Source organism: Lasiosphaeria miniovina, assembly GCF_030549165.1.
Source record: "Lasiosphaeria miniovina strain SMH2392-1A chromosome Unknown B0T26scaffold_6, whole genome shotgun sequence".
In the NCBI taxonomy this organism is placed as follows: Eukaryota; Fungi; Ascomycota; class Sordariomycetes; order Sordariales; family Lasiosphaeriaceae; genus Lasiosphaeria; species Lasiosphaeria miniovina.
The window spans coordinates 2,882,972-2,899,930 of record NW_026848225.1 but is presented as its reverse complement, the minus strand read 5'-3'; the positions used below and the strand labels follow the sequence as shown (position 1 = coordinate 2,899,930).

Sequence of the window (16,959 nt, the reverse complement as noted above, 5' to 3'; positions counted from 1 at the left end):
AATTCTCGAGCCTCATCATCACCAGCGTACCTTGGACGATGGTGGGTCAAGCAGTAATCAACATTCCAAAATAGGTCGCCGCCAAAGTCGAACACCAGTTAGTTGAAGGAGCGAGGCATCCGGGAAGCTTTACTTCGGATTTAATTTTGCTTCCTTCTTTTCCTTTCTTTTTAAATTCGAACCCACAGAGCTGGGTACTCGTAGAGGTATCTAATTACCTACCTAGCTATTTGCCGACACTTTGCAGTTCCATCATAAGGTATCAGATACAATTTTCATCGAATACTGTTCAGACTGATTCAGAACTCTTGAATATACGGTTCTCAGGCCCATACCGTCAAGATGAAGACATGCTATCACAGAAATCAGAAACATGCATGAATAGATAGACTCGGGTGGTTGGTTACACGAGGCAGTGGTTGGACAGTCTAGTTCCATGGGATGCGAGTCTTGATGGGTCACACTACCTGACCTCTTGAGCCTCCACGATTGATTCAGACTGGCGGCTAATACTTCGAACTTTCACAACACACATCCAACGTTCAAATCATGAGATTGGTGAGGAAAAGGGGGATGTAAAATTGAACCAAGCAAAGGTGTATCTACATGGACTACCACAGGTGATTATCGTCCAAATCATCCATCCAGTGATCCGTCCAAACCTTTGCAACCAGTACCCACCTTGCTGTTCCTGTCTATAAATGCCTATCTAAGAATGGTTGTGGGGTTAGCCCGCCACGCAAAACGGGTGTCTATCCAAAGTCATTAAATCCCCAAACATCGGGAGGCTACCAGTCCAGCTCGTAACCCGCCCGAGTTCGCTCAAACAGAAGTACCTCATCCTTTCACCACTCAGGTCCCCTGACAATAAGAGCACCACCGCTGGCACCGCTGCAGGTTGTCTTGGGTCAACTTTGGCCCTGCAGTACCTGCAGTTGCTTGTGAATGTGCAGATTTACCTCCTGTTGGGAGTTGGGGGTCTCGGCGTGGGCCGCTCCAGCTGGGGCTTGGGGTTGGGCTTCGACGGAGCCGGGTTTTGCCCCGAGCCTTTCTGCATTCTGTTTGTCAAGGGGGGTCGGAGCTGAAGTGGAAGGCTGGTTGCTGGGGATGAGTTGGTTATTTGTTTGCGAGAGATTCGAGCAAGTAGATGATTCAAGACAAGGACAAGGTGTTAAGAGAGTGTGGTTTGATGCTAGATCAGAGCCTCTTGTTGAGCGGCTCTTTGAGGTGTTATGTACTCGAAGAGATGCTCATCAGTGCCTTGCCAGACGAGGACACGACTGTGCTCAGTTGTGATGTTGTCATGGTCAACAACACTGGACCATTACGTGACACAGGAAATACTGACTATGATCTTCACCGTATTTGCGAGTTCCTAGAGACGGAACTGGTCTCTTTCGAATATCGAGTCTTTCCCGCGGCCGGAGGTTGAGTGATGAGGCCCTGAGAGCGGCGTCGCTGTTTCAACCGCAAGCCTCACGGCAACAGCCCAGTCGTCCGGGACGACATGATCATAGCGCCGCAATCAGGAGTCGCGTCAGTTGGCAGCTCTTTTGAGCTCTCGCGGTGTCCTGCCGGCGGCGGCCGACCAACACTTGCTTGGGATGCTTCATGCAGTCACCTCAAACACTTGAAAATAACTTGGGCAGGATAAAAAGCCGGCCCCAGGCACAGCAAACCTGGAACCTTCTAAACTTGGATATGCAAAGCCTGGTGGTCCAGTGGAATTCAAGCGCCGAGCAGGTAGGTTGGCGGTCTTGGGTGCATGCAACACACACAGTGAATGTATCAAAGCGACCAATGTCACCCAACGCCAACACCGCCCCCGCGACACCGCGACGCCAGCGAGAGGCCCCCCTTAATCAATTCAGCCGTTTTGTCCAAACCTGTCATACAACCAACAAAGCACTCCTAACACTTGAACACGACCCTTTAGAACTGGTACTCAGACCTCAATGGCACTCTGGACTGTTGAGCAAACGGCAGCCCGTGCCGTTGACGCCGTGAAACGCCGGACGTTGGGTCATGCTGCCCTTTGGCTCTATGTTTCATTGAATCAAATCTGATACAGCAGTGAGTGATATATCTATTCATGAAGCAAAGACCGTGTTCGAATTGGTTCCAAACTTCCAAAATGAATGACCAATACGCGGATTCGCTCTTTCATGCCTCTTGGATCCTTCCCACCCGCCGTCGCCTGACACCATCAGGCGTTATGGCATGAGTGAGATTCCTTCACCGTCTGCGCTAAGAAGAACGCTGTTGGACAATGCTGGCAGCAGCTCATCTCATACCAATCGTGCATGAAAGCCCATGCTCGAAAACGTGGAAATTCCAGCTGAGACACGAACGCGAAGAGAAGTGAGTTTTTGATTCTTTGGGAGGAATTGCCCCATTCACTCATCTAACAGCGAAAATAGAGGGGCCACGCCGACGGGATCCATGAACTACCACCAACCATCACGATGCTTCACCAATCACCGCCCGAACCACGTAGGTGTGGTGGCGAGACACGGCCGCCCTGGATCACATCTCGACCAAGCTTAGCCGCCCAAATACATGAGACCATCGGCGGAACACCTCCTTCTTTTCCCCCTTGGGCCCTTGGCCAGCACGACTTTCAACAAACCACACCTCTGTGCCACCATTGTCGGCCGCGCCAAGATGCCGAGATACCGAGTTGTCGTAATACAACTAATCTCAATGTGAGGTCAAAATGTCTGACAACTTCGTCTCTCCATTTTCACTATTTATCGTCACAACCCCGTCTATCTCTTCACCTTTAGACTCATATCAACCTCTCCATATTTACCCTTTCCCCTCCATATCGACACCAGCCACTCCATTAATATCTCCACTTTCACTCCCTTCTCATCTAGTTTCTCCCATCTTCACTAATTACCAACATCCAACCACTCAGAATCCCATCCCCTTCACGCACAGCCGCACTCTCTATTCTCACCGCCCCCAAACACACCCTCATGTTCGGACTCTCTCGACAGCGGAGACATCGATAACAGTAAACACCACAGTCCCAATTCTCTCTTCCCATTCCGCTCCATTCTGTGAATGTTCGAACAGGGGCCCTCTTTTTCACACCACGGCACATACACACAGCCCCCAATATCCCAAACACTCTGAGCAATCAACTTCACTTTCGGCCCGTCCGCTTGTAGCCCCCAGAATTTTGTCCTAATCTTCCTCCATTCCACCCATCTGCCCCGAAGACGGCCACCTGCCCCTGCAACAAATCACACTGAAATTTTTCCCCATGACGGCCTACTACATCCTTCCTTGCTCACTTACTGCATTGACATCACTTTCACTCCAGTCGCCACTGACTTCTAGTTGAATGATGCCTTGCAAATCCCCCCGTGCTACCATACTCTCTATCCCCCCTAGCCTGTCCGCTCCGAAACCTATCCAGAAAGCTACATCTTATAACCACTTCTACTGCTTCTTCACTCCTCCTCAGACCCTCTCAATTATCGCTCCAAGATAAAAACGCGTAAGGGCGCACTTCGTTGGGCTATCGTGTTGAGAGTGACCAGACTGAGTCCCGTGGCGTGGTATTTATCTTTCGTTTCGTCTGCTCAAGGAGGGACTTCCACAGTTAGATCTACCACAGAAGTAAAATGGGATGTGACGTGGTATTAATTCATGTAATTGAACAGGAGGAGGTCCAAGATTTGGCTACGCGGCACTTGCGGGCAATAATTTCCTTGCTGTCTTTTATTCGGGTTTGGGGTATGAATCGTCGTATATGTGAATCGGGACCCGTGGTTTCATGACGGACAAGGCGGTGGGCAATAAGTTCTTCTTTGCGACTTGACAACAGTGTTTACCCATAAATGACAAGGCAAAAATGGGCACTGTAATTAACCCGCTAGAAACGACGAGGCACGGGCGAGACTGTCGCAGTCAAAGCAAATGTCATTTTTCCCGAGTTTTCCTCTCTCTCTCGTCTGTCTGTGAACACCAAAGGTAGGCAGGCGGGTACAGTGTACTACCACCAAAGGGTAAAAATAATAATAACAACTGAGCGGGGGGTTAAACCACTGTCCCTGTCCGAGAACCTGCGAAATCCGTAAACGCCCTGCATACCAAGGCTAAAACCCCCGATCTGTTTTGGGAAAAAGGTTACCGCAAGTGGGTTGGCTAGCAGGCTGGACTGAAAGAAGGGGTTACAAAGAAAAAAAAGAGAAAAGGAAAAGGAGTGAAAGAAGTGATCAAAACTCCAAGATTTCGCCCCTTTTTCTCCTAGGGGAAAATAATAACTTGCCCAAGTCTTGTCGCGGTGTGCTATTCCTGAATGAACTCCAATTCTACCGCACGGCCGGATACTTCAAGAATGGCGTCCGACCTAACCAATCTTCGGGAAATTCTTGTCCAATAGGCAAATCTAGGCTAGCCGTGAGACGGCGGTTGGCCGTCATGGCTGCGATCCCCGAGCCCGGCGCTGGCGGCGCTTTCGCCGACCCTGACTTCATCTTCGGGAACGCCGACGCCGACGCTACTGGCCGTGCTCAGCATGCTAACCACGCGCGGCCGCTCCCGGCCCTCTCGCTGCGCAGCAATGCTTACTCCGCCGACGCCCGTAGTGCTGGCGGCAACGCTGGCTCCGGCGCTGGCCGTAGTGCTGGCGCTGTCGCTCCGTGACCTTGCAGACAGGGGGGCTGGCTGGCTGGCTCGGCTCGCGTCGCTGGGACGACGGTCACGTATTGTACGCTCGAGATCGCGCACCCGCCGCTTGAGCGCCTCGTTCTCCCGCTTGACATTCTCCAACTCGGCGCGGTAATAAGCTGTCTCCTCGTAGCGTGTCGTCGCGGGGAGAATCCCAGGGGACAGCTCGCTAGCAGCAGAGCCTGGGGTGGCGACCGCCGAGACAGAGATGTTGCTGGGGTGAGCTGGCAGTCGCTGCGCGAAGTAGTTGACCATTGCAGGGTCGTTGAGACTTGACTGTGTGTAGCTGTGGGGCTGCGAGTGAGAGGGCGTCGGGTTCTGACTCGCGTGCGCCGAGTAGGGATGTGGAGCGGGAGACGGCGAGCCTGCCCGGCTTCGACGTGAGGCGCTGCTGTTCTGGCGGCTGAGACTGATGCCTCCCAAAGCTGGGGGCTGACTGGGGCGCACCGGCGCGGGCGAGGAGATGCCAGCCATGGAGGTGGTGGACACAGAGCCAATGTTGGCCGTGACGCTGCGTGCACTTGCATTCGACGAAGTGCGGTGGTGTCGGCCAGCTCTATGGTGGGATAGCCCGGGGCCAGCTGCAGGCACTTCCACAACCTGGGTAGACTCGGTGCCCGAAGCGCTCGCAGACGTCGATGATGTGTTGGAGACAACCGAGGCGTTGTGAGCGGCGCGGAGGATGGTGAGCTCGCGGCTCAGGCGGTTGACCTAGACAAGCCACAAGACACGATCAGCGACTGCTAGCTACCACTCGCGATTAATATAGGATAACGTACCACGGCCTCTTGTTCCTTCTCGAGCTGGAGATGGAGGTCGGCAGCAGTCAAGGGACGCGGGTGCCTAATGGGGCCGGGACCCGGCCCGACGCCGGTGTTGTCGCCCATGGCGGCTGGCGACAAGACGCTAGGGCCCAGGAAGTGCGGAGACGGGAGGGGGGGCGACCCGGCGGCATTGTTAACGGCGCTCTGGTTCGAAGGGAGGATGTTCAACGATGGCGAAGCGGGCACGGGCGGGGGAGGCATCTGCTGCGAAGACGCCCGGCGAGGCGCTGGAGCGAGGACGTGAGGTGATGCCGGGACCGAGTTGAGGTCGGGCATGGTGCCGTCGCCACACCGAGTGCTAAGTGCCTGTGCCGTCGGTGCTGTTATCAATGCTGCCGTCGATGGCTGCGGAGAGGTCGGGTCGGGTCGGGTTGTGCTGGGTTGTGCGGGCGAGAAGCCGACGAGCGTCGTTGGATTGACGGACGGACGGAGGGGTTGCAGCTGGAGGGTGTCGGCTGGTGGCAATCAGTCGTGCGGGCTCGCTGCTTTCAATCTGACGGGTTCGTGCTGTCTGGGTTGGCGTTGCAGCGACGGCTCGCGTCCAAAACAAACAAGGGCACTGACATGGTAATATGGCCGTTAATGCGACCCCCTTGAACGATTGCCGTCGAGTCTTGTCCAGTGATTTGGAGATGGTGCGGAGGAAGCTCGACACTGGCAGGGGCGCCCCTTCGACGGCCGCAACGCTAAACTTCAGCCTCCAGCCCGCCAATGCAAGGCTGCGAGTCCGCGGTGGGGTGGGGAGACAGGCACGTGCGGCACAGCTGGTGGGGGACCTCCTGAGGGCAACAGGGCCACCTGCATCCAACTCGCCGCCGGACCTGTGCACTGTTTGGTGGGCCATGATGTAATGGCATGCAGCGATCCCGATGATGACGGAATTGGTGAAAGGACGGCAGAGGCCAAATAGCTCTTAATTACCTACTGTACACTACCAGGTCTTTGGTATTTAACCTCGATCTATTCCCACGCAAGACCCCTCTTGATTTACGAAGACTTCTCTGAGCGACAAACCGAACCTTTAAGCCAGCAATCTAAACCTCACAGTTACACCGCTTAACCAGCTCTTCATCCGCACAAACCCGATACCTATACCTATTCACAATGCCTGAGCGCGGAGAGTCCCCTCCCCCTGAGCGGGTTTCGGGCAAGCAATTGCACGATGTTCCGGGATGGTCCGGCCAGGAGGGTTCTGGGAATGCCGACAACAAGGCTAGCAACGAGCAGTCGAACAAGACGGGCCTCGAGGTGAAACAACAACCCACACCACACATCGCCTAGGTGTCGATTGGCTGTCGCCTAACTCAACTAACACGCCACTTAGAGTCTTTCCTCGAACCCAAAGGGCCCCCTGGATGAAATTGTGACGGAGAAGTTTTCGAAATCGTCGTTCAAGAATGACAAGACGGAGAAGAAGAACTAGAACAGCGCAGAGCGCGTTCACGGAAACGAATATTTGCGGCATTGACATTGGCGTTTTGGGATTTGGCCTTTCGCTGGGAATCGACTCACAGGTACTTGCAGACAGCGAGTCGGCCCCTTGTATGTACGTACAATAGCAGGATCACGGTTATCACGGGGAGGTGACACCACACTCTCTTCAGTGCCTCGAGAGGGGATGCACATGCGTCATTACACAACAAAATAAATAAACGAATAAAGTGTTTAATAACCTTCGCATGTGCAAAATGCAAAGGGCACAACGTGGCATTACGGGTTGCATACTTGTACTTTATCTTGCATGTACTTTATACATTTAAGCAATTTGCAAACAGGTCTCTTTAGGTGGTCATACGATTTTAGCGGGACATGTTGACTTGCGAACGAATTAAGCGGGCCATCACGACATCACCACAGGAGAGCTTTCACATGCATCCATGCACGACACACCTGATGGCAGTTTGATGGAAGGGTCCAGGGCCTTGGCTGCGTTGAGAGCGCCACATTCGATGACGCGCCTTCTTCAGCTGGCGTTGGAAAGCGGAAACGTCCCACCGTTCTTGGCTGTCTCCAGGGCCGAGGAAAGTGCAGTCTGCACAGCCACAGCTCGGCTGCCCCGCAGCAAGAAGATGACGGCATGCCTTTTAGGTGTTGCCCCTCCCCCTCCCTTTACCCCCTGCCTGCGCTTGCACCTGATCTTCGTTCCGACCTTGGTCCCAAATAAACCACGCGGCAGCTTAGAGAACACCGAAGCATCATTTGGAAAGTTAACTGACGAGGCCTTTATAAAGCATTATCCTCCCCAAGCTTTCTTCCTCGGACCTACTTCATTTTCACATTATACCTACATTTCCCCGCACAGCCATTCCACAACCTGCAATCCAACCACATCAACGAACACATCAGAACCCTCAACGAACCACAGCACAGCCGTCACCATGGCTACAACCGTCTACGTTAAGAACATCGCGGCGCAGACTGACGATAAGGAGGTTAAGGACTTCTTTAGCTTCTGGTAAGCACCCCTGATGGTTCGCGACGTCATTTCTGCAGGGATTGCAATCCTATCAACCCCTCATCATGTCCAACCCGGGCCAATGCATACTAACCTTTCTTTCTCTCCGTCCAGTGGCAAGATCACCAGCCTAGACGTGACAAGCGAGGGCGGCAGCAAGAGCGCGACGGTGACATTTGAGAAGCCGACGGCGGCCAAGACGGCGCTGTTGCTCAACAACACCAAGCTGGGCGACCAGGAGATCCACGTGTCGGGGAGCGAGGACGGCGAGGACGAGACGTCATCGGCTTCCAAGGACAACGCGGACCGCGACACGGACGAGCTCACGCAGGAAGAGAAGCCGCGCACGCGCATCTTGGCCGAGTACCTAGCGCACGGGTACCTAGTGGCGGACACAGGCCTGCAGACAGCCATCTCGCTCGACGAGAAGCACGGCGTGTCGCAGAAGTTCCTCGGCACGCTGCAGAACCTCGACTCCAAGTACCACGCCACAGACCGGGCGCGCGCCGCCGACCAGGGCTACGGCATCACGACGCGCGCCAACTCACTGCTGACGGGCCTGGGGTCCTACTTTGAGAAGGCGGCCCACACGCCCACAGGCAAACGCATCGTCGACTTCTACACGGCCGGCACCCGCCAGGTTGCCGACATTCACAACGAGGCCAAGCGCCTCGCCGACCTCAAGAAGCAGGAGGCCGGCGGCAGCGCCTACAAGGCCGCCGGCCTTGAGCGCGTCTTTGGCAAGGAGAAGCCCGCGTCCCCCGACGGCTCCGCTGCTTCCGGCGCTGCCCCTGCCGATGCCGCTGCCACCGAGTCGGCACAGCAGCCGATCGCGCCCTCTGGGTTCGGCGCGCCCACCCAGCTGCCCAAGGTCTAAACTCTCTTCGGCATGTCCCGGCAACGAGTGGGGGAAGCAGAGCAAAGCAATCAGTGGGCTGTTAATCCGATCATGAAACCGGAATGATTTTACGATCACGCTGGACAATCACGCTGAGGGGGGGGGGTTAAGGTTCGCTCCTCAAGGCCCTCGTTTTCTTTTCTTTTTGTACACGAGTAGCATGGGGAAAGAGGAAATTGGTCTTTTTATTGCTTTTTATTCCATTTACCCTCTAAAAACTTTGCCTGCGCGTTTGCTTTGCGCTGTAACACGAGCTGCGTTTTTCTGCGCTCGCTCTTCGGCATGAAGATGGAATCATGACTTTACCGTCCGGTTTGGGGGAGAAGTCATGGACGCCGAGGTTGGGCCTTTTAGTTTAGCCCATGTAGACAATACTTTTGCAATTTTTGGTCCCCTTCATATTGCTTGCGCGCGTATTCTGATGATGCGGTGATCCTGACCCTCTGCATTCAAGTGTAGAATAGAACGGCGCAATGTTAGTATAGTATTGACCCCCTGAGGGCTGCTAATTACCTATCTAGGTGTTTGTCATGGACAAATTCTCGTATACTTCTTTTGTTTTTCGTATCTCTTTTAATTCCACCTCGGCCATGTATGGTTCCAAATGTTACATAACTCAGGATTACCTGCCCTAATCCATCATCTTCCGCACATCGCCCCAGCGCAGCACCGAGTAGCTATCGATTGAACATCACCATTTTAATAAAATAGTATTTTCCAGTCTATACTGCCCGGAGTTCCTGTAATTTTCACTCAACGCTTGTTGTAGTTCAGGAAACGAGTCTACATCACGATATTAGTTAGCACTTAGCCAGAGAAGAACAAGTAGAAGACCATTGGCTTTGAGAAATCTCGGGATAACATACCGCTAGAATCACAATCGTCAAGTTGCTGCCGACAAAGGCAAGGAAAATGCCAAGATCTCGCCACCTGTTGCCAAAGTCCAGGCCAATGGGCTCGTAGAACTGGTCGCCGACCTTGTAGGCGCAGTACTCGCAGGAACTGGTAGAGTTGTCGACCAGGTATCCGGAGCCGCCGCGGTTAAAGAAGGGCTGCATGTACTCGCCGCAGGACTGGCCGGCAGGCGCCGAGAAGGCATTGAGCTCGGCGGGCGTGCAGACGACGGGCAGGTCGTGAAGAGCAGTGACAACCATTCCGCCGATCAAGCGGGTGAAGGGATCGAGTTCGTGGAGCCAGACACGCCAGAACTTTGGTATCTGGGGCTTGGGGATAGTCACGCCGCAGAAGATGACCAGCGTGATTATGATGAAGGGGTCGAACTGGGATGAGATGAAGAGCGAAGGTGTAAGAGCGGCGAGCGCCTGGCCCATGGTGACGGAGAAGAGCTCGGTGAGGAGCACCATCAGGAACTGGTAGCCGGCACGCGATGCCTCGTGTTGAAGTCCGGTAATGTAGTACAGTGGGAGAAAATACCCGGTGGCGCACAGGAGGCTGTAGGGCATCTCGACGAGTATCATGTTAAGACCAAAGACCAAACTGCTGTACATCTTTGATGACTGCTCGCGGAAGAAGAGCGCCCGCTTGAAATGGAACATGAACTCGGTTTGCGAAACAACCAGTGCTGGCAAGACTGTCACCTGAAATGTAACGAAGATTCTGTACTGAAGGGACTGCCGTGAATCATCGAGATTGAGGAACGTCAGGCCCGTGAGGGTAGCGACGACGACATGGGTGAATACCCGCGTGAAGAGATAGTTGGGTGTCCGCCAGTGGGCCACGTTGGCTCGCCTGAAGACTACCTTGAATTGATGCATGAGCGGCGAGGCAAATTCCTTCTCGAGGTCGCGACTCTCCTGCAGCCCTTCCGTCTTGCGCGATTCCTTCATCTGCAAAATTGCATCCTTGACATTCGCTAGCTCGGGACTGTCGGCCCAGATATCGGCCCAGTCGCGGTCGCCAACGCGAGGAGCACTTCCCGCCCCAATGACTTGGAGCATGAACTCGGCAACATTGTCGGTGTCCTGGGGGACTGCGCCATGCCGCGAGAGATAATCTCCCAGAATTGCCGCGTCCCTGCCAATGTCTCCAAAATAGACACAGCGTCCGCCCGACTTGAGCAGCAGTAGCCGGTCAAAATTCTCGAATAGGGCGGCGTTCGGTTGGTGAATGGTGCAGAGAATTGCCTGGCCTGCTGCCGCCAGCTTTTTAAGAAACCGAACAATGTTAAAAGCGCTTTGAGAATCGAGACCCGAAGTTGGCTCATCGAGAAACAGGAGTAACTGAGGCCGGGCGGCTAGCTCGACGCCAATAGTAACCCGCTTTCTCTGCTCAACAGTCAAGCCTGTCTCGGGCGAGCCAATAACGGCATCGGCAAACGTTTCCATTTCCAACAAAGCAATAATCTCTTCAACATAGGCGTATTTCTCCCCGCGTGGCGTGTCAAAAGATTGCCGCAGATCGGCGGAGAACCGGAGGGCCTCGCGAACAGTCTGTGAGGGATCATGGACGTCAAGCTGTTCTGCATAGGATGTGCTACGCTGAAACTCCATATTGGGCTTGATGCCGTCAACGAGAATGTCGCCGCTGATGACTCCAATATTCTTCCGCGCCGCAAGAACATCGAGAAGGGTAGTTTTGCCTGCACCCGAAGCACCCATGAGAGCCGTGAGCTGGCCGGGCTTGACGTATCCAAAGATGTGGTCGAGGAGCTGCCGCGTTCCACCTGGAACAGGCACCTCGTAGCAGAGATTCTCCCATGTAAGAATGCTTTGCGAAGAAATTAAGAGCTCCGAGCTGCTATCATTCTTGCGCGTCTCGCGTCGCTGGTTCCGCTTCTCGAGTAGGTCCGCGTTGAGCTTCTTCCGCTCGTCGTTGGGACGCTGGCATACGGCGGCCATGTTGCCTCCCATGCCGAATTTGACAATTTCGCCCAAAACGACATTCATGATGAGGAAGAAGATGATGATTGATATGATGATGCCCCAGTTTCGCCACATGTCCTTCGGGTCGTACGAAAAGCCTTGCTCGATGTATGCGGTTCCCGAGACCTCGAGCGTCCCTGCCGTGGAGCCAGGAAGCGTGCATATTTGGTGGTTGATATCATCGTATCCAGGGCCGGCAGGCACCAGAGAATCAGCGGTGCACGTCATGTTGACCCTCGAGAACTCGTTGTCCATCATTGAACTGAAGGCAAGGCCTAGCACGTTGATGTAGTAGATCCATCGCAGCCAAACCTTTTCTGTTGTATTGTTAGCAAATACTCATTCATCAGATCCGGTGAACCAGGACAGCGACGCCGCACAGACCTGACTGGTACTGGATTATGTATCCAGATGTAGTGATGAAGAAAGTGATGGAGACGATAGCAAACTTGATGGCATAGTCAAAATCCGGGCTCATGCAACCAATGATGCGGAAAAACAAAGTCATCGCAATATTTCCTGACAGCACCATCAGAACAAAAATGAAAAAGGCCCCAGCCTCTCGGAACAAGTTGGTCATGAAGTAGACGATGATGGAGAATATAAGGATCTGCGACGCAGAAAAGGCCTGGTCGACGAAGATTTGTGCAATCCAGAGGGCTGAGGGTCTGTGAAAGGCGTATGCTTTGTGCTTGTTCACGATTGGACGACCCGTCATAGTGCCCGCAAGCTCGGAGAAGGCCTGGAAGGCGTTGAACAGCAACGAGCCGAACATGAGACCGCCCTTGGCGAAGGCGCTCGCAGATGTTCTGCCGAGGTTTAAGTAGAGTGTGCCAAAGACGATGGCAATTACAATACTTCGAAGCCAAGAGAGGGCAAGACCAAGGCGGTCCTGCATCTTGAGCAAAAATTGGCGCTTCATCAGGGCCCAGATTTGTTGGTGAAACCCGACTGAGTAGACGGATTTCTTTGGAGTACCGCGGCGCTTCTGTTCGCGGACAGCGATTCGGAAGTCTTCGTACTTGCCCATATCCTCGCCGAGGGATTTCTTGTAGCCAGCCATATCCTGTTCCAACACCTTGGCGACCTTGGACTCGTTGAAGGCAGCCTCCAATGTGGCCGGACTGTGTGGGGCGTTCCCGGCAGAATATCCCTCTAGATATTCGCGTTCAAACTCGTCGGTGCAGCCGGTGACATAGTCTGGCGTGGTCATGCGAGGACGCGGGAGAAATCCCAGCCCCTCGAAGTAAGCCCTTGCCTCGGAAGCTGGTCCGAAGTAGACCTGTCTACCCTCGTCAATGACCAACACTTTGTCGAACAACTTATAAATATTCTCGGAGGCCTGGTAGAGCGAGACAAAGGTGCTGGTTTTGTAGAGATTGGTTTGAACCCGAAGCGACTTGACGAAATCTAGGGCGGTTGAGGCGTCCAGGCCACGAGTGCTGTTATCCCAAGACAAGATACACGCATTCGTGACCAGCATCTCGGCGATGGAGACGCGCTTCCTCTCGCCGCCAGAAATACCGCGGACAAAGGGCCCACCGACAACCGTGTGCCGGGTGTGCTCAATGTTGAACATTTTGAGGAGCATGCCGATAACCTTTTCCTTGAATTGCTGCTTGCCGATGCCGGCCGGGAGCTTCCCGGGCATTTTGACATCGAGGGCAAAACCAAGCGTCTGCTCCACAGAAAGAGTCGCATGATGAAGATCGTCCTCGCCATTGTAGACAGCCTCCCCACGGTACTGCGTAAACTCGTTAGCGGTAAAGGGGCCATAGAGCACCTCGCCAGATACGCTGCTGTACCCAAAACGCTGGTTCGCAATGCTCCTCAGAAAAGTCGTACACCCAGATCCAGGCTTGCCGAGCACGAGAACCATCTCGCCCGGCTTGCAGACGCCCCTAAAGTTGTTCAAGAGATCTCTATCGACTCCCTTTTTGCCGAGACCGAGCATTTTTTTCAGGGGTGTGATGACGTCGAAAAAGTCGACAAAGGCATCAGGAAACGTTTTGACAAAGTTTGTATGGCCGCTGATGCCGGTTATTGTCAAGCCGTCCCAGTAAACACCAACGTGTTTGGGCCGGATGCCAGCTTCCCGTTCGGCGTCCAGATCGCCGCGAAGGGCAGATTCGAGGTCGAACTGCTCGCTCTGGCCCCCGGATGAAGCTGCCGCGCTGAGGGCTTGGCCAACTTCGACATCGCCGGCCTTCCCTTGGCTCTGGGTGCGACTGGCACGCGACATGCCCGACAGCTCCCGCCGTAGTTGTGCGAAATCGGCCTCGGCCTGCTCAACCGAGATACCTGTTGATAGGTTTGTCATGCCTTTCGGGTTGTTGCGTCTAGCCTCTTCGCGAAGCTCCTCGGCATTCTGGGTCCTAGAAGAGTCGGATGACTGAGAGCGTGAGGGCCTGTCGGTTCCCTCACCAAGCCCCTTTTCCTCGGCATGTTTACCGGCGTCAACGCCACCTAGTACCTCCTTATCGGTGTCCATCTTCTCGGAACCTTTTACATCCATGGCGGACATCGGGTTTTGCAAAATAGACACGAGAGAGGTGTCTATCTATCGTCGACTTCAGGCTTGGGGGTCGGGGCTGCTTCTCGAACACACAGGCCGGCGACTCATTCCACGGATGATAAAAGAGGGAGTTTTGGTGTCTAGACGCGAGCAGGATAAAGCTGGGATTGAGTGTAACTAAGGTAGGTAGATAACGGTGGGCTGCCCTGGCAAATAACACTCACGATAAAACGTGATGAGGAAATGAGGGGTCAGAGGGGATCCCCAACTGCCGTGACAAAACAAAGCTAGCGGCGGTGCTAGAGTTAAGAGCGAGCAAGAGAGACAGACAGACACGCGGGACACGGGCAAGAGACCAAAACCATTCGGTCTCCTGTTTGGTCTCCTGGAGGTAGGGAGATCTAGAAGTCTCGTTAAGCCCAGAGCCCGGCGGGCGAGGCGAAAGAGTAAAGTCAAATGGAGTGGTCAGAGAAATAGAAAAAAGAGACGAAGCAGAAAGTTGGTGTCAAACAAGAAAATCCCGTGGAAACTAACTTTAGGTTGGGGTGTGGATGGGATGGGCGGGTTGGTTATGAGCTCCCAAACCTACCTCGCCTACCTTGGGCACTCGAACGGTAGTAATAGACTAACTCCGAAATCCTTGAGTTCCAATGCTCCGGTATTACCAATCCGAAAGCGAAATCACACTAATGACAAGCCCCGGGTTCGGGAAACGGGGTTTTGTTATCCGTCAGGCGGCGAGATGACAACGGGAGTCTATGCCGGACCCATGCAGCAACCATCGGAGCGGTGCCAAGGTCGGATGGGTAAGAGCGTATACGCACCAACCGCCGCAACCGCCACCACCTCTCCTCCTCCTGTGATCCAACACCGGGCGCCATCTCCACATGCCGCAGGGAAGGGGTTATTTTGCTCTCTGAACCTTGGGAGGTTGTGTGCTGCCATAATGCCATGCAAAAAAGGAAAAGGTACAGTAGAGCCTCGGCTGCCTCTTAGTGCCGAAGAAGGATGCGAGAACCAGTCCCAGCTCTAATGTATCAACGTGCCGCGCCCTGGTGGTTTTAGGTGCAGAGCAATAGACTGCGCGTCCTGAATCTAGGGATGGGATAGATGGGGAAAATGGGGGACAATTGAAGCCGGCAGGCAGGACCTTCACCGCTCTCTTGGAGTGTGACACGATCCTGTTAGAGAAAAAACCGGAAACCTACCATCACCACGTTCGCTCGCTCGGCACTCGGGCTGGGTAGTTAGTTCATTTATGTGTGGAAAGAGCCTCGAGGAACTCGCGAAGAAAGGTGTGAAGACATGTGGGAATTGGCCAGTACGTGGAGAATATTTCGGCGTGCAAGTTGGAGTGGGGACCTGTTGTTGACTCATCCGGCAATGTGGGGTTCAGATGGTGCGTGCGTCAACTTGTCAGGATTCTTGGCCAATCCGAGTCTATGGTGTAGGCCCACTACGTTTGGTGAAACGGTCGTTGTAATTATAACTAGTAATACTTCATATTACAGAATATTGTATGCGTATTCTGGAAGCCAACAGGCGTTTTTTTTTTCTGAACTTTTACTGTCTGAAGGCTCCTGTCAACCAGAGTGGTATTATGCTCACCGAACATCTGCGGAAAAACCGAAAACTGAACTGTGCGCCGCCACATGCTTGGCAGCCGAGCAGCCCTGGAAGTTTTGGAGCTGCTGGACAACGTTCCAATTCCGGACTACTGGGGTGACTTTGCTCGTTTTGGAAGGAGCGAGCCGAACGCACACACGAGACCCCAAATCCAATGGACAATGGAGGTAGCAATACTACTACTAGTACATGACGGGGAAATAATTGCTTGGCAATGCCCAGCAACCCGCGCCCTTTAAAGACATGCCGGAGACAGAACCACCGAAATACCGCTTCGTCAATGACTTTGAGTCTGCAGTGTTATTGGTGAGGAGTATCACACGATGAAGATAATTCTCTACCTGCGTCATCCCGGCCAGTCTATGCCACCCACAACCCCCGAAACAGCTTACTGAGCTGGCTACCATCCTTACCTACCTACATATATATGTAAGGTAGTTACCATTCCCGCCTTGCAGTAGTGAGGCAGCTTGTTGGTCGATGGAGCCCTCTTGCGGCGACAAACAAGCACTGGTGGGGCCCATGTGCTGGGGTCGGCGGGCCGGTACTAGTAGTTTTTCTGCAGGGCACCACTGGGATGGATGAGGCGCAGCCACGGATCCGCGAGCCATGTCACCTGTTGGGGGGGCCGTCTTCCTCATCAAGCCCCCGGGTTCCGACCCGCTAGACGCTATGAGTTGCCTACCAAAATATCTCCTATTAGCCCATTCCCACTCATATTTACAACAGGCTCTCCAAAGCACTTTCTCTTCTTACTTCCACGGATGAGCATCACATGACTGGCCCCTATACTACGCGGCAAGTGTCAATGGAAAGCTCGCTCATACCATGGGAATACACTTTGAACTAGGATCTGGTAGAGGCGACGGCCAGCAGATGAACCTAGTCACGGCCTACAAAACGATGATCAGAAGGCGACGAGCCCGTCAACATATTTCTCCCTTTTTCGACATCAGCTCAGAGGTTTGACAAGGAGTCACGCGTTTCCGAGCCCCAAGCTGGTCGACGATATCAGACATGACGCGCGGCACATACGTTCAGGGTGTTCCGTCTCTGACCGGACCGTGGCGCGCAGA

The 16,959-nt window shown here is 53.9% G+C and overlaps 4 protein-coding genes across 4 annotated transcripts; 2 read left to right on the top strand and 2 right to left on the bottom strand.

Moving 5' to 3' along the window:
• Positions 1–4,099: 4,099 nt before the first annotated feature.
• B0T26DRAFT_426449 (uncharacterized protein) lies at positions 4,100–5,889 on the bottom strand. The gene is made up of 2 exons (XM_060434925.1): positions 5,463–5,889; positions 4,100–5,394 (listed from the first exon to the last, which is right to left on the bottom strand). Exons 1-2 carry the CDS (start codon positions 5,781–5,783, stop codon positions 4,408–4,410), a joined length of 1,308 nt encoding a protein of 435 aa, XP_060293141.1. The 5' UTR covers positions 5,784–5,889; the 3' UTR covers positions 4,100–4,407.
• A 441-nt stretch (positions 5,890–6,330) lies between these two features.
• B0T26DRAFT_860972 (uncharacterized protein) lies at positions 6,331–7,223 on the top strand. Its single transcript, XM_060447741.1, has 2 exons — positions 6,331–6,755; positions 6,832–7,223. Exons 1-2 carry the CDS (start codon positions 6,612–6,614, stop codon positions 6,928–6,930), a joined length of 243 nt encoding a protein of 80 aa, XP_060293140.1. The 5' UTR covers positions 6,331–6,611; the 3' UTR covers positions 6,931–7,223.
• Positions 7,224–7,885: 662 nt separating this feature from the next.
• B0T26DRAFT_754980 (uncharacterized protein) lies at positions 7,886–8,839 on the top strand (the record flags this gene model as incomplete). The annotated part of the gene is made up of 2 exons (XM_060445887.1): positions 7,886–7,962; positions 8,077–8,839. The coding sequence occupies 2 exons, from the start codon at positions 7,886–7,888 to the stop codon at positions 8,837–8,839; spliced, it is 840 nt and encodes a 279-aa protein (XP_060293139.1).
• A 774-nt stretch (positions 8,840–9,613) lies between these two features.
• Positions 9,614–14,257, bottom strand: B0T26DRAFT_754979 (ABC-2 type transporter-domain-containing protein; the record flags this gene model as incomplete). Its single annotated transcript, XM_060445886.1, has 3 exons — positions 9,614–9,643; positions 9,727–12,059; positions 12,127–14,257. 3 exons carry the CDS (start codon positions 14,255–14,257, stop codon positions 9,614–9,616), a joined length of 4,494 nt encoding a protein of 1,497 aa, XP_060293138.1.
• Positions 14,258–16,959: the final 2,702 nt, after the last annotated feature.